General features: G+C 41.8%; 1 protein-coding gene and 1 non-coding gene across 5 annotated transcripts in view; one reads left to right on the top strand and one right to left on the bottom strand.

The window, feature by feature from the left end:
* PARD3B (par-3 family cell polarity regulator beta) overlaps positions 1–16,700 on the top strand; it is a 978,033-nt gene that overhangs the window by 911,333 nt on the left and 50,000 nt on the right. For all 4 annotated transcript variants that reach the window (XM_040641719.1, XM_008687551.2, XM_040641729.1 and 1 more), the window contains one exon: positions 12,365–12,444. In XM_040641719.1, coding sequence (XP_040497653.1) covers positions 12,365–12,444 — 80 coding nt within the window. The remainder of the gene's footprint in view (positions 1–12,364; positions 12,445–16,700) is intronic.
* Positions 6,798–6,954, bottom strand: LOC121099930. The gene has a single exon (XR_005831657.1). It is a non-coding gene; the product is annotated as a small nucleolar RNA SNORA62/SNORA6 family (small nucleolar RNA).

Raw genomic sequence — 16,700 nt, 5'->3', positions numbered from 1 at the left:
TGTGCCCAGCGGACCCAACAATCTGTCCTACCACGTAAGGTTCTCCTACTACGCTACTATTCTTTTCAGCTATCAGGAGTCTTCCCTCACTCTCTGCAATTACACAATTGAGGTTCCTAACAGTTTTGATTTATACACCAGATCCAAGTTTAAATCTAAATTGTTAGAATGTATGTTTTAAAAATTATTTTTAAGGGAAAGGGAAAAATCAGAACTATGTAAACAAAAGAGCTTGAGAATGGGAGTCTTAACAAGACCTAACCGTAGGACAGATGCCATAAAACCTCCCTAAAAAAATGTTGATGATACATGTGCTATTTAACAGGTCATGTTCAAAAAGATAGCTAGCCATTATGGAAGCTGATTCTGTCTGTTAAGTGCCAGTGAGTAGATGTGTGAGCCTTCTGTTTTATTGACTCAGTAAATATTCATGAACAAGGTGATATGTCAGGCTTTGAGAATGCAATGGCTCAAGAAAGCGAAATTGTCCCAACTCCAATGAAGCTCGCTCGTCTTGTGCAAACCAAATTAATGGACTGACATCGGGCATGAATACTGAAAAAAACTGTACATTATACAGTCTGTTCTTGTTTCTAAAACATAATTTTTTACTAAAAATTGCTTTTGCTGTACCAAAAGTTAACATATATCCAGGCCTCCAACTCTATGCAATAACTGTCGCCAGGCAACTGGAGTTCAGTGGTCTGGCTCTGATGACCATGACCCCATGCAAAATGCTTGCAGACCGTCACAATTTCCCATATCCCATCCCACTGCCACCATGAGCTCATCTGAACATTCAAGTCTTATGTGTCCGTCCTTTGTTTAGGAAATAGAGCCACAGTAACTGGAATGATCACTGTCAACGTATGAGGTGGCATTGAGAGCAAGACTGAGTTCATATTTTGGCCTTGCCACTGTATGAACCTTTGGCACGTTGCTTCAACTTTATCTGAACTCTCCTTCTCTCGTGTGTAACATGAGGCAGAAATGGAAATGATAGCTCTAATTCTAGCTCATGATACTGATTGCACAGTGTCGCAGAAAGTCATTTCGTTCTACTCACGTTTTTCTAGTAACGGGAGTGACTGGAACCGGCCCATGGACTGAACTAGGAAAAGAAAACATTCTGAAAAGCTTGAAATTTTACATTATGTTTACATTGTTTAGTCTTTATAAATGCAAGTATATTTTAAATATACTAGAGAATTTTCGTTGCTAAATATCCTTTATAAGACCTATTAATTAAAAGAGATAGTATGAACTCATAAGAAATAATATGAATAAACTGTTACATCATTGTAAGATCTGGCATATTTTTAAGGTTAACTTTTTTCTTTTAGAATGGGAAAGAACACTGACTGTCACAGAGTATAATAAGAATAAAACAGGGCCGCCCAGGTGGCTCAGTTGATTGAGCAGCTGACTCCTGATTTCGGCTCGGGTCATGGTCTCAGGGTTGTGGGATCAAGCCCCACATCAGGTTCCGTGCTCAGCATGGAGTCTGCTTGAGATTCTATCTCTCAGTCTCCCTCCACCCCCACCCCTCCCTGCTCATGCTCTAAATAGATAGATAGATAGATGATAGATAGATACATAGATAGATAGATAGATAGATAGATAGATAGATAGATAGATAAAATCTTTTTAAAAAATAAAGTAAGTAAAAATAAAACAGCAGAGACATAAATAATTCACATATTACATCCAAGACACGAGTCAAAACCAAATTCAGTAAATACTGGAAACTAGCAGCTAGTGATTAATGTTATTGACTGAGACGCCACTAAATTCCTGCTTACTCCATCCCTGGAAAATATAGGACAGGGCAACAGATTTATTAGGGGATGCTTTTCCTGATACCTTCCCTTCCTTCTTTTCATCAGAAATTGTCTTCTCTCAAGTCAAAGTTTAGATTTCAGCCAGTGTCGCAGTGTCTCTATTGGTAGGTAGACAGATGGGCAGAGGAAATGAGATGGTGTCTGGCTCTTTAATTAAAGATGTAGAGCCAGAGTGTGCTCTTCACGCTCACTGGCAAGACACATATGCACATGTGCGCACACACACACGCACACACACTCACATGCAAAGTGCATCTGATGGATGAAGCCAAATTTGTAAAATTGTATCCATAATCATAGTTTCTATGGTAACTGTATCTTAGGCCCAGGCACAAACAGAGCTGGGCAGGAGATGTCTGATTTTATTTTCTCTGAAGACAATCAGAAGAGAGATAATTCAGGTTATCAAGATGCCATGGCCCGGTGTACATGCGACTAGTACTTGGGTCATGCTAGCATAAGATTGAATGCTGAAATCCCAATAAATGTGTTATAATTTTATAATGTTGCAGATTACTTTGCTGTCTTTGTCATGCAGCTTTAAAATAATTATGTTTCAGACGTAGAGTTACCATATTAATGAGGTGGAAGCCGTTAGCATAATGTGGAAACTATATGCAAGATAACTTTTATAAATGTACATAAGTTAGAAGGGACTTTAAGGACTTATTTTCACTCCAGCGTTTTCGAAGGGAGGAAAATATAGGCACAGAATGGTTACAAGGCTTCCCCAAGAGTTATTTTTAAAATATTTTTATTTGCCGAATTTTCTAAACTAGCAGATGTTCTAAACTAGTCTATAAACTGAATACCCAGTTATTTGACAAAATTACTGAAATTAAATTAGAGAAAATAAACACTTCAGAAATAATGGTTTGAAAGAGCGTGTGTACTTTTGCTTCTCTAGTAGCATATTTCTAAATACATATCTCCAGCATAATATACTTCACATTGCCAAAGAGAAATCATTTACAACCTATTTTGATTAGTTTCTTTTTGTTTAAGTGAAGTATGGTGAGTTTCGCTCCAAATATGTAGCATTTCAGCAGAATGTCTTCATATTAGAAGCTGCTCAAAGACAAGTTCCTAACTTTTTTAGACATTTTCATCATGTTGATTACTTCAGAAACTCTTCGAGCCAGATCTATAGCTAAGTAAGAGGAATGTAATTAAAAGAAAGCTTCTGGAAACTGCTCAAAAATATCTGTCATGTTACCAACTTGAAATGAAAGGCATGTTTCCTAAAATGGCATCTAAATTTTTATACTTTGCATCTTAATCTTATGATGGGTCTGGCAGCATGAAACGCACTTTTGTGTAATGGATCCGAGGAGGGCCTATTTGTAAATGAGGATGTTGTGTAGACGTGAATCAGCTGGATTCCAACTTCGCAGTGCGTTTCCGTCACAGCAGCGTTTAAATTTCCTCAGGAAAATTGACTTAGGGGACATAAATGACAACATTGGCAAAAATGTGTCCCAACCTGTGGGAACTGGGAAACATGTTAATTTTGAATTGTTTCCACTTTTTATCATCAGACATTTGCTGAAAATCATGTGTGATTTATTCTTTTATTTGTAATGAATTGTTAAAACATGTTTGAAAGGGCATTAAATCTTCCCCTCTGCCATTAATCTGCAAATGGGAGAAATCGGGGGTTAAATGGCCTCTTTAGTATATTGCTTTGTGAAACTGCTGATTCCAGCAATGCAGGGCTAGAAATACATACTAATTTAAGGAACCCTGAATGTAACCAGCAAGCTCCTTGCTTTTGTGGAGAAAAGACTAATAGCTTTATATTAACAAGGCTCTTAACATCCCAGCCAGCAGCAGGCATTGAGTGAATGAAATTGGGAGAACTCCCATGGACTAAAAGCATCTTAATTCAACCTTCCTCATACACCAGACCCTCCTGATAGGCCATCACAGGCTGTCATAAGTCAGCCAAACAGGATCTCCACTGCAAGGCACACCAAGCAGGAGCCTCTCAAGTTGTTTTTGAATAAGCTCTCTGAAGTTTCTCTCCCTGAGCTTTATTAGTAGAAAAAGATAAATACGCCCCAAATCCAAGTATAAGTTCTAACATGACATTGTTTTGGAAAAGACTAGGTTTCTCTTATGGCTTAAGTCAAAATGATTTCTATCAGACATATATTTAGGTCATTACATTTAAAAAAAAAAACCTGCATGATACCAAGTGAGATAAAGGGCTTCTTTAAAAAAATTAATTGGATCAAAGCCGCTGACCTTATTTTTTTATGATGAGGGAAATTACCTAATAAGGAGTGCTGGAAGCAGGAACATTTCTGAGTCTTACTGCACACTGAGCAAAATGAGAAGTGAGCTTATAAATGCTTGTGCCTGTTCTCTTTCCCCTCGCTCCTTCCTAAAGTGGCCTGACTTCCTAAGGACCTAGCTACAACTTATAATTAGTTTCTCTTTTGCAATCCTCTATCTGCAATTTCCTACCCTCAATTCACAGCTATTTGTAAGAATCTTGGTACCCGACACAATCATCTGTATTGCCACTATTCCTGATTGGGATATAAAAGTTGATCAAGCTACAGGAGGAGATTAAATAAATTATGATTTATCCATAAATGGGATGTTATGTAGCTATTAAAATTTATGTTTGTGAACTATATCTGGTAGCACAGCAAAATGCCAATAATAAATAGTTGGGGGAAAAAACTGTATGCCATTAAAATATGTATATATTAAAAATGTTAACAGAGGTCGTCTTTTGATGATTTAGGAAGAAAAATCAGTTCAACGTGTTTTTAAATAATGGAACACAGATTTATCCCCATAATTTCCATTAACTAATGCCCTGGCCCTGAGGGAGAGGACTTTTTCTCATGTGTATGTTTTAGAGGACATAGCACATGACTCCACTTAGGAAACACTAACAAATGTTTATTTACCTGAAAGTATTAATCTTATTTTCTCAGCATGATGGCATAAGACAGTGCAACCAGTGTTTGGTTTTGGTTGTTTTTTTTTTTTTTCTTTTTGGGGGGAAAGCGATAAAGATTTTCAATACTGTGGAGTCCTGCCTTCTCTCCCCATCAATCCACAGAAATCACTCTCAATAAAGCACCAATCACCATCTCATTGCCAATTCCCACAGATACTTCTGCAGAGCTTACCTTAGTCACTGTTGAGTTACAGAGAACAATATCCACTCTAGCTGGTTTAAGCAGGAACGAATTTATTATACCATGCTAATGGGCTTACAGAATTTTAAGGACAGCTAAAGAAACATAATCTTGGCTAAGCTTTCAGGAATGATTTCTCAAGCCATGCTACAGAACCAGGCTACCAAGGGAGCTGCTGCCACTTCTATAAGAAAGCTTTTGGCTCCAGAGCCATACAACAATGCCTGTATCAGGAACCACCATAATTAGGAAAGTGCCATCTTTAGTGCTACCAACTCCAAAGCTAGCTATGAAAGCTACACTCCATCCCAGAAACTTGAAATGACACATCTGCTAAAACTGCCAAGGAAACCAAGCACATCTTTAGTCATTGTTGTCAGAATAAACAGTGGAAGTGTGGCCACTTCCTCAATGGCCCAACTTAAATCAGACCCGTACACTGACTACCAGGGCATTCTGGGAAAGGCAGGTCTAGCTTTCCAAGCCCTGTAGCTCAGGGTGATGCTCTGCAAGGAGGGAGGTTTGGGTAAAGCACACCAACACATCATATTGACCACAGACCTTTTCTTACTGCAGTTCTTGACTGCTTTTGACACTGTTGGCCACACTTTCCTTCATGGAATGCTTTTCTCTTGATTTCTACAACATTGTCTTCTAGTTCTCTTCCAGACCAACTGCTGGTCTAGACCTCCTCAGCTTTCCTCTTGAGTTCAACTTGTGTTCATCTGCCCCTTAAATGACAGTGTTCCTAAGAGTATTGTTGGTATTCTTCTCTGTTTCCATTGCACATCTTTCTTCCATTCTGTGTCTACAGATTCTCCCTGGGCATTCTAGTTATTTCCCAAGGTTTTAGACACCATCCATAGGCTGGCTATTTCCTAATTCTCCATCTCTAGCCCAGGCTTCAAAGTTCCATACTTTTGCACTTACTTATCTGTCAGATATCACCATCAGATGTCCCATTCAAGCTCAATATACCTAAGTATGCCCGCCTCCCACCGCTACCCTTGCCCCTAAATCTGGTCCTTCCTTATTCCCATCTTGGTGATGGTTACCAAGCCCACGTAGTTGCTAAGCTCAGAAAATTGTACATTATTCTAGGCACATCCTACCTATTAATCCTCAGTCAGTCCTCCTGAACTTGTCCCCCTTAACATTCTTATATTAATCCCTTGCCTTTATCTTTTTTTTTTTAAGAAACTGTTTATTTTCCATCAACCTAATTTCCCTATAGTTTGCCTCTGTGAACCAGCAGCTTAAGACCACTCCTGGTTGTTCCTACCCATTCGGTGGCCTGAGCAGTGAGAGCTGCGGACCAGTCTTCAGTGGCCGGCTGAGCTCCAGCCCTCAGTAGGGAACTGCTGACGAGGCACAGAGGGCCCCTGCTCGCCTCAGACCAGTCTGCGACGTCAGGTTGAACAGCAGTGAGTCTAGGAGCTGGACAGTCCATTCACCCTGAAATTCCTCCTTGGTCACAACCTTCTCAGCAGCGGCCTGCTCTTCCTTTTCACTCTCTTCAGGACCTCTGTAGAAGTAGACATCAGGCATGACCTCCCACGAGTGTTCACGGGAAATGGTGCTATGCACGCGCAGAACTTCCCGGGCCAGCATCTACCACAGCAGACCCACTGAGTGAGCTCCATTTTTGCAGGATTCATCAAGTTACTCTGAAAGCAGAAAGGCCCAGTAATACCTGAGAGGCCCAGGCAGTTAAGAAGTACGGAAAAAAGAAGAAGACAACACAGGCCATTTGAAAATGTTTTCATTTTTCCTTAAAGTTCTGACACATTGGAATTATACTGGTAGCAAGAATTACTATCAAACTACACTCATAGGGCCAAAATCAGACCCTTGTGGTGTCAGCGAAAGACTCACCCCTCGTGTAGCATGCTACCTACACTTGTGAGTTCATTGGCCAGCCAGTGGCCTCACTCCAAGCTCTAACAATATGCGGGCCTTTTTTCTTTTGTATATCCCCTAGGTTCGACCTTCATCATCTCTGGCTCAAACTATAACTGGAACATCTACACTATGGCAGAAATAATCTCTCTAACCTGTAAATATGTCCCATCACTTATCATAGTCATTCTCGATGACTTCATCATCACATAAAACCAAGATCCTTGGCATGGCATGTGAGCTCTACCAAGATGTGGCCCATAGCTGTATCTCCAGAGCTTGAACTCTAGGGTCAGATAGACCTGCTCTTTGTCTCAGATTTTCCATGCACTAGCTATATGACTTTGGGCAACTACTTAGTTTTCTCATTTGAAAAACAGGGCAACCATTGGGGTTATTGGGAAGATTGACTGGGCTGATGAAAATAAAACATGTAGCATTTTGCTTGACAAACAGTAATTACCAAATAAGTGTTAAATTGTAGTAGTGATCAAAGAAAAACCAAATAAATGGAGGGATAGTTCATGTTCATGGACAAGAAGACTTAATATTATCGGGATGTCAGTTCTTCCCAACTTGATCTATAGATTCAATGTGCTGCCTGTCAAAATCCTAGCAAATTATTTTCTTGATTCTAAGAATCTCAACAAACTGATTCTAAAGTTTATATGGAGACTCAAAAGACCTAGAATAGCCAACATAATACTGAAGGAGCACAAAGACTAACACTACCCAAGTCCAAGCTTATTATAGAGCTATAGTAATCCAGACAGTGTGGTGTTGGTAAAAGAACAGACAGATAGATCAATGAAACAGAATAGAGAGCCCAGAGATAGACCCAAATAAATATTTATTTTGGTCTCTGACAAAAGTGTAAAGATGATACAATGGAGCAAAGACAGTCTTTTCAAGTGGTGCTGGAACAATTAGACATCCAACGTGTAAAAAAATGAATCTAGACACAGACCTTACACCCTTTATAAAAATTAACTCAATGTGAATCACTGACCCAAATTTAAAATGCAAAATTATAAAACTACTAGATGATAATATAGGAGAAAATAAATCTAGATGATCTTGGGTTTGGTAAAGACTTTTAGATATGACACCAAAGGCAAGATCCATGAAAGAAAGAATTGGTAACCTGGACTTCATGAAAATTCAAAAGTTCTGCTCTTCAATTAACACTGTCAAGAGAATGAAGTTAAGCCACAGACTGGAAGAAGATATTTGCAAAAGACACATATGATAAAGAACTGTTATCTTCAACCACAAAGAACTCTTAAAACCCCACAATAATAAAAGAAACAGACCAATTAAAATATGGACCAAAGATACCTTAACAGACATCCCATCAAAGGAGATATACAGAGGGCAAATAAGCATATGAAAAGATGCTCCAGTCATCGGTTATCAGGAAAAGATAAATTAAAACAATAAGATAGCACTGCACACGATTAGATTGGCCAAAATCTGGACGACTGACAACCCCAAATGCTGGTGAGGATGTGGAGCAACACGAACCCTCATTCATCACTAGTGGGAATGCAAAATGGTACCATCACTTTGGAAGATAGTTTAGTCGTTTCTTACCTGACTAAACATACTCTGACCATACAACCCAGCAACCACACTATTTGGTATTTACATAAAGGCATAAAACTTCTCTTCACACAAAAATCTGCACACAATGTTTATAATAGCTTTATTATTGCCAAAAGTTGGAAGCCACCAAGATGTCCTTCAGTAGATGAACGGATGAAGTGGTGCATCCGGACAATACAATATTATTCAGCACTAAAAAGAAATGAGTTCTCAAGCATGAAAAGACATGAACAGGACCTAAATACATATTACTAAGTGAAAGAAGGCAATATAAATAGGCTGCAGACTATAAGATTCCAACTACATGACATTCTGGAAAAGGCAAAACTATGGAAATAGTAAAAAAACCAGTGGTTGCCATGGGTTTAGGGAGAGGGAGGAAGGAGTAGACAGAGCATAGAAAATTTTTAGGGCCATGAAAATATTCTGTATGATACTATAATCATGGATATATGTTATACATTTGTTCAAACCCAATAGAATGTACACCTCCAATACTGAGTCCTAATATAAACTCTGGACTTTGAGTGATGACGTGTCAATGTAGGTTCATCAATGTAACAAATATAGCACATGGTGGGGAGTCATGATAATGGCGGAGTGCGTGAGGCAGTGAGATAGGAACTCTTAGTACCATCCTCTCAATTTTGCTGTAAACCTGAAAGTGCCCTAAAAAGCTAAAGCCCATTAAGAAAAAAGTTGCCATAGTGGCAATAATGGTAATAGCCATAATCATAGTGGTGGTGATGCTATTGTTACTATTCTTTTCCTTAATAGGCTCTATTTCTTCCTTTACCAAACTCTTGACTCTCTCTGAAAACCAGTGTTTTTCTTTTTTAAATGCCTCCGTATTGTTTCATTTTTGGCTTCTCGACTCAGAATGCCTTCTCCTGCTACTCCTACACCTTCTCCCCCAAAAAATTTCTCCTCATTCATATTCAAGTTTTCGATGAAGCTTCAACACCCGTATGAAGCTGTCTTCAACTCTGCCAGGTGGAGTTTCCTATCTGTTTCTTCAGACTCCTACTGCCTCCTCTCTCATGCTGACACTCTAGCAGTGATCTCATGGTACCATAATTGCTTGCAGGCCTGTCTTCTCTATATTCAACGCAGTGAAGAAATCCAGCCCTTGTTCATTCCTTTAAATATAGTGCCTAGCATGGCACTGGGATACAGTAGGTGCTCAATAATCACTAAGTCCATGATCGCATTGAAGATGTTGTCATGTTAATAGAGGAGCATGATATAAATATAATAATTAAATATCTACACAGTTAGTGAAGAACAGAAGAACTTTTTATATAGAAGCATGCCACCCATCCTTGGTCTATGTTCTGCTACTTCTGTGAAGTTTTTCCTGACACCTTCTGCTGTCACCTGTACTACTGTTAGTAATGTCCTGAATGGCATGGGATCATACATTGTTCTACGTCGTTCTTTAATTATTTCATTTCTGATGCTTGTTTTCCCAACAACACTAAATCTTCTGTAAGGTAAGGATCATCCTACATTTCGTATAATGTAAAGGATAACACTGGCAGCTCACCAGAAGAAGAGGCACCTGGCTGCCACCTCCTAGAGACACCAGGATGTGGACAGCCACCATTGGGCCAGGCCAGTTCTGGCTAACAGTGCTGAAAGTATTAACTTGGAGTTTTGTGGCCACCAGAAAAGGATTACTTGTAAATGTCTAGAGCCATGCTAGGGGTTCATATGCATAATGCCCAACAATCACAATTAAATAATCTTCAGCACAGTCCTGGTGTTCATGCTAATTCTTCCTCCATAACCACTAGGTTAAAAACAAAACAAACCTTCGGTAGAAGTGGCTGAGGACAGTAATTGTATCCTTCCCTTCTTTTTCTGTACCATTTCTTTATCCCATTTGTCTGATACTATCCTCGTCTCTGATCTTTGTTAGAAAGGTCAGTGGTTTAAATCAGGGCTTTTATCCTAATGCAGAGAATTCTCAGTCTCTCGGTAATTGCTTCTAAGTTTGTATGTTCAATCCGCATCCTTACCTTGGTCATCCACTGGGCTGTTGCCCTCTCAAATAACTCTGACCGTTCCCGTTCCATGTATTAGTGAAATATAAAGAGGTTTTGCAGAACACACTCTGAAGAGCCTCCTCTAATAATTTTTTTAAAGATTTTATTTATTTATTTGACAGAGAGAGACAGCCAGCGAGAGAGGGGACACAAGCAGGGGGAGTGGGAGAGGAAGAAGCAGGCTCCTAGCGGAGGAGCCTGATGTGGGGCTCGATCCCAGAGCACCGGAATCACGCCCTGAGCCAAAGGCAGACGCTTAACGACTGCGCCACCCAGGCGCCCCTGAAGAGCCTCCTCTAACAATTTGACACCAGAAATAGTCTTTCTTACTCTAAGTGAGTGTGTATACTTGTTTTGCAACACCTCTCACAATAAATCCTCCCTACACATGCTACCCAAGCTGGGATGGTGGTTTCTTAGAGAGCTAGAACTTTCAGTGGGAAGAAAATAACTTGCAAGTTGAATACCACCTGGAAAAATTTCGCCTACTGACTTCACACCATTCCTTGCCGTGCTTACTAGCAAACTCTTCCTTTCCCCTTATAATGGTCCAGGTGTTCCGTTTACCCCTTCCATGCCCGTTCCATGAGGGCTAGCCCAGTATAACAGCCAGCACATAAGCAATCCACAAAACCACATGTGTTGACATGAACAGGTGATGAATTGATAAGTCAACAAGTACTTTTAAATACCTGGGTGCGTTCATCCTGTTTTGGGGTTGCTCTGATAGATGCAGAAGGACTATGTATCAAGTCTTTACATTCATAGAACCAGCACACTTTATTGAGAGCATACGGGCCAGGCACTTCTCTTCGGAGTCTCAGAGGCTGATGGAGGAGACCGGAAAAGAGATGAACACAGGAAGTACAAAGGAAGGGGAAAAAATACTAAAGATCAACCCTAGATAGATAAGAGACAATCACTTCTCTAGTTCCTACGGGAGGGAACTAAGTGAGGTTTGGGTGAGGGAGGGCTTCATGGAAGCTGTGGAGTAGACAGACAGTTGTTTGTCACCAACCCCTGTTAGTAAAGAAAGGTTTCGTGGAAAAGGTACTTTTAAAAAATATGGTCCTGGGGCGGCTGGGTGGCTTAGTCGGTTGGGCGTCCTCCTTTGGCTCAGGTCGTGATCCCAGGGTTCTGGGATCCAGCATTGGACTCCCTGCTCAGGGCGTCTGCTTCTCCCTCTGTCCCTCCCCCATCTGTGCGCTCTCTTTCTCTCTCTCTCTCTCTCAAATAAATAAATAAAGTCTTTAAAAAAGGATACGGTCCTTGTCACAGCCAAGAGGAGTCTAAAGAGACATAACGGCTAAATATCATAGGGGATCCTGCAACAGGAAAGAGGTCGAGTAAAAATCCAAATCAACTGTGGGCTCTAGTTAATAGTAATGTATCAATATTGATTCATTAATTGTAGGAAATATACCATACTAATGTGAGATGTTAGGAATAGGGAAACTGAGTTCCAGGAACTCTGTACTGTTTCTCTGTAACCCCCAAACTGTTCTAAAAACTAATGCCTATGTAAAAGGGAGGAAAAAATGGTCTTACAGCCTACAGATTCTCCCTGGCTTGGTGACAGGAAGGGGTCAGTTTGACAATGACCCTTTTTGAAAGAAGTGACTTTGTTGTTAAATGCCATGTTTGTGGCTTGATCATCGATTCCTATGGCGATACTGAGATCTTGCTCGCTTTTCCATGGTTGGTTTTTGGCAGGCAGCAGCAGCATTTGTGCACTGATTACAATTTTGCAATGCATTGTCGGTAACCAGGGCGTATAATGGATCTTCATCTCTAATTACTTTTCTCTCCACAGGTGTCTGGAAAGGGTCCAGATGGGAACACGCACAACATCCGCTTTGAGGGGATGGAGAGACAGTACGCATCCTTACCCAGGTAGGTCGCTCAGGGGGCTCCTATCACCAGCTTACCCTACAAATACAGTCTTTAGAGAAATCTACATGAAATAGAAATCTGGCTTTGAAACTGGGAATATGTTATAATTTTCCTTACCGCCGTCTGCGACAACCCTCGTGCCATCTTCACAACTGTGCTAATAATTGAAACACTTGTGGGTTGTTTTTTAAGGGAAGAAAATAGTATATCATTGCAATTGAACATGTCAGCAAGAATATTGGACGCAGAATGGAAATCCTAAGCCATGGCTATAAAAATAGTATTGAACATCCTGCACCAAGCTGAGGGACAATAAAATAGTAAATCCTCTGCCCTAGCAGTTACCTACAAGGAAGGGCGAGCCAACCTTAACCTTGGAGCTTCATGTGAGCGTTAAAAAGCAGGAGAGAAATGTGAACCTGGGAAGATGTTCTTTGCTTGATTTAGAATCTGACCGGCTTCGCTAGGCACTCAGCAAATATTGCCGAGGGGTGCAGGCACAGAGGGGAAGGAAACAATCGCGTGGGAAAAGTTCGCTTGGTGATTCTGGCCTAACACGATCCACTTACGCTGTAACGAGACACCCCCGAAAATGAGATACAATTCTCAAAGGCCTGTGCTCTTATCTCGGAGATGGAGAATAATTTTGGTCTGCTCTCAGTAGCACATGACAAAGAGGAAAACTTTCCAAGATCATGTCTAGTGCAGCTACTATTGGGAGTGGAGCGGGACTGTGAGAAACCGTGAGTCCGGGGCGGGGGGTGGGGGAAAGAAACAAACAAAGAAAGGTTAACGCCAGCCAGAAAACTGAAATGTTACGGAATATCTCCTTTTAACAAGAGGGGGGAGGACCCTAAATAGAGCTTTTTCATCAAAGTGGAATCGTTGAAGTGTTATCCCAGAGGGAGTTACTGTGTCGAGTTTCACATTGGCTATAATTCTGTGTGTGAATTTACAAAAATACCATCCTGGATAGTGCAACAGGCATAGCCTAAGTGACCATCTGCTCTTATAAATAGCATGTTGATTTTCAAAAGTAATAAAATCTCAAATCTAGTGGAGAGCCAATTGTTAACACTGATGGGGCAGGATACTCAAACTACAATATTTTAAAAACTTCTATATGACTGTATCTTATTTATCTCCCTGTTTTCTTTTTTTTTGTATATTGTCTCATAGTCTTTTCTCATTCTTGATTCCTTTCCTCTCCCTTATTTTTCCCTGGCCTAGTATTTTGTTTTCATTAAAAAAAAAAAAATGGAAGTCATCTCCAAAATTTGCTTTAAATATAACATTTCTGGCTCTCAGTGTTGAAGTGTATGGAAATTGTGGTTGAGGCAGATGGAAAGTAGTATGTTCTTATGAGAGGGAAGAAAAAAAGAAAAAACTGGAAACAGTTTAATGTCGTCCTGGCCAACTTGCACCAGACTGCGGAAATGGATTTTTTCTTTTTTTGGTACAAATCAAAAGCACAGATATAACATTGAAAACTCTATAAATTTCACTCATTCATTCCCCGTATCTATTAATCAACTCCTCCGTATCAAGCCCTAAAAATCTGGAAATCAGAGACACGGTACCAGTCCATCCTCAGGACCCGACTCTTTCGGACAGGCGGCAGCAAATCAACTTTTTATGACAGTGCAACAAACGCTTAGTTTAGTAATTATTAGCACAAAGTCCTCTGAATTTCCAATTCCTATTTATTCTTACTAATAAGCCTGAAATGCTCAATCATGGCTGACTCTCAACAAGTCTATTTTAGGATTAAACACTGCAGAGGGAGTTTTCTGACTAGGGGGATATATTTACGCTGTTTGTGGCTCTGCAGCTATCATCACAGTGCATGAATTGACAAAATCCCGCCAACCCCAAGAATATAACTGTAGCTGGAAGGGAAGCATCTCAGACCAAAAACAATTGTGACCAACAGTGCGCTCACACCCATGCACGGTGGTAGGAGTGATTAGCTGCATGAGCAAACAGACCTTTGTGGCTCCCTGGCAACCAGAAGTCGCCGTGATGGATAATAAATGGGGCTCCGACAAATGCACGATGTCTCTGGCACTAGTTTTCAAATGGAGGAGTTCCACCTCCAGTTTCCATCTCAGCCTCGAAAGGGGAGACGCAGAGCATCCTTACCGACGTGCCTCCGGTCGGTGGGGGGCTCCATGTTCACCCGACAAGATGCAGAATGCAGGTGCAGGGGGCCCACTGCAGACCCAGCTCTGTGCACCAGCGACATTCACCCTGGTTTTCTAGCCTCCCTCACCTGGGGATTTTACTGTTCAGGGATGGAATCACAGCAGCTCCCCTGATCTCCCTGTCCCAGGACAGAGAGGTGAGCGTGTCTCTATAGGCACCGCATCCCCTCTTTGTCACAGAGGCAGGGAGCTTTACCATATTTTATAGAGTTAAATTTTTAATTAAAAATAGGAATAATTCAGGGGTGCCTGGATGGCTCAGTCGGATAAGTGCCGAACTCTTGATTTTGGCTCGGGTCATGATCTCAGGGTCCTGAGATGGAGACCCACTCCGGGCTCCGGGCTCAGCGGGAGATCTGCTTCTCTTCCTCTCCCTCTGCCCTTTCCCCCACTCATGCACACACTCTCTCTCTAAAATAAATAAAATAAATCTAAAAAAAATTGGAATAATTCTATCTATGGGAAGTTGGCAGCCAACCTTTCTGTAGACTAAATGGGCTCCTGACTGATTTGGTTCTCGTGTGGTTATGGAGAGCATCACAGGAGTTTTTAAGTTAACTCAGTAATGCTGGTTTATATGCCATATTTGGAACCACTGACACACAGAGAGAAAATGCACACACATCCCTCCCGCCCCCCACCCCCCAGGCAGGGAGAGAGTTAGCAGCCCTGGTCAAGGGGCAGGCACCCTGCTCTGCGTTCATGGAATTCAGCCGTCTTTAAAGCAGGCTCAGGCAGCCGGCTGCCAGGCTTCAAGACCCTGTGCGCAGTAAAGCCAGACCCCTAGCCAGCCCAGGAGAAGACCATTCCTAGCAGTTGGTAGTTAAGGTGTTGCCTAAGGCTAAGGGCTAAGGATGTTAAGTATATTGTTAAGCAATGTTCAATCTTCTGCCTCTGAAGAAAAATGACTTTATTTCTTGTCTCCTGAGGGTAGTGTTTTGGAAAGCAGCGCACGGTTGTAATACAACCTCGTTAGCGAACACCAGGCTTTTACCAGGACCAATGTTTTACCATCCTGTCCAGCCCCCCAGTTCTCTGGTAGTAAACACGATGAAATCAGCCTTCCCTTCTTCTTGCCCGACACAAACGATGACTCACTCTGAGTGAGCGGGGAAGCTGTCGTTTCCTAGGCTGCTCTAATGTGTGAACATCAGTGTGTGTACTTTTGCAGGCAGCTGCTTTTTCCCTTCCGCCTCCCAGCCCCGCTCTGTTTTTACAGGCCGCCTTGTGGTCAGTCCCGCCGGCAGAGAACGCGCTACTCGCCCATCCCAGGCCTCCGTTGTTCCCACCTGGCCCATCCGTGGCCCCGCGGGATCCCATTATCCCTTCCCTGCAGGTGGTTCAGTGCATCGGCACATGATGTCGCTCTTCCGGGTTTGTAAGCAAGTGTTGAGTCCTAAGGAGGGAGCAGAAACATCTCTTCTGTGGTCCTATACATGTGGGCGGTGAAAGGTTGCTGGAAAACCTCATAAAAATGCCTGCGTTGGTTCCACTGCAAAAGGCACATTATGCAGCCCCAGCTGGGCCCCTGCTGCTGTCCAGAATTCCTTTTAGTCGTGCTGTCGACTCCCTTGACTATCCCACAGTGGCCATTCCAACCCTGTTCTACTCCCGTTAAATTCTGTGAAGATGACTAAACCCCCCAAGCCCAGTCTCTAGAGATGACCTCACTTCCTCTCCTTTATGACCTTGAGACACTCAACATGAGCGCCTCCACTTCTGCTCCCGCCAGTTCAGACTCGCTGTCCTCACTGCCCACACTTCCTGAGGAGAGACCACGAGGGCAGGGATATGGAGTCAGGCCATAATTACAGCCCAGCTCTGTCATTCATCACCTGGGCAAGTGACCTGACTGCTCCAGTCTCAGTCCTTTCATCTGCAAATGGGGATGGTCTTAGGGCCTCTGTATGGTGCCGGTATGAGGAGTGAAGCAAAACCCTTAGTGAAGAGCCCGCCTGACATATTTTAGGGATTTTTCCCCCATAGTGTTAGCTCTTTTTCATTTTATCTCTGGGGAAGATGTGTTTCTTGAGCGAGTCAGATCCATACAGC

This window comes from Ursus maritimus, unplaced genomic scaffold (assembly GCF_017311325.1).
Source record: "Ursus maritimus isolate PB19 unplaced genomic scaffold, ASM1731132v1 scaffold_1, whole genome shotgun sequence".
NCBI classification, from domain to species: Eukaryota; Metazoa; Chordata; class Mammalia; order Carnivora; family Ursidae; genus Ursus; species Ursus maritimus.
This window is presented reverse-complemented; position numbering and strand designations above follow the sequence as displayed.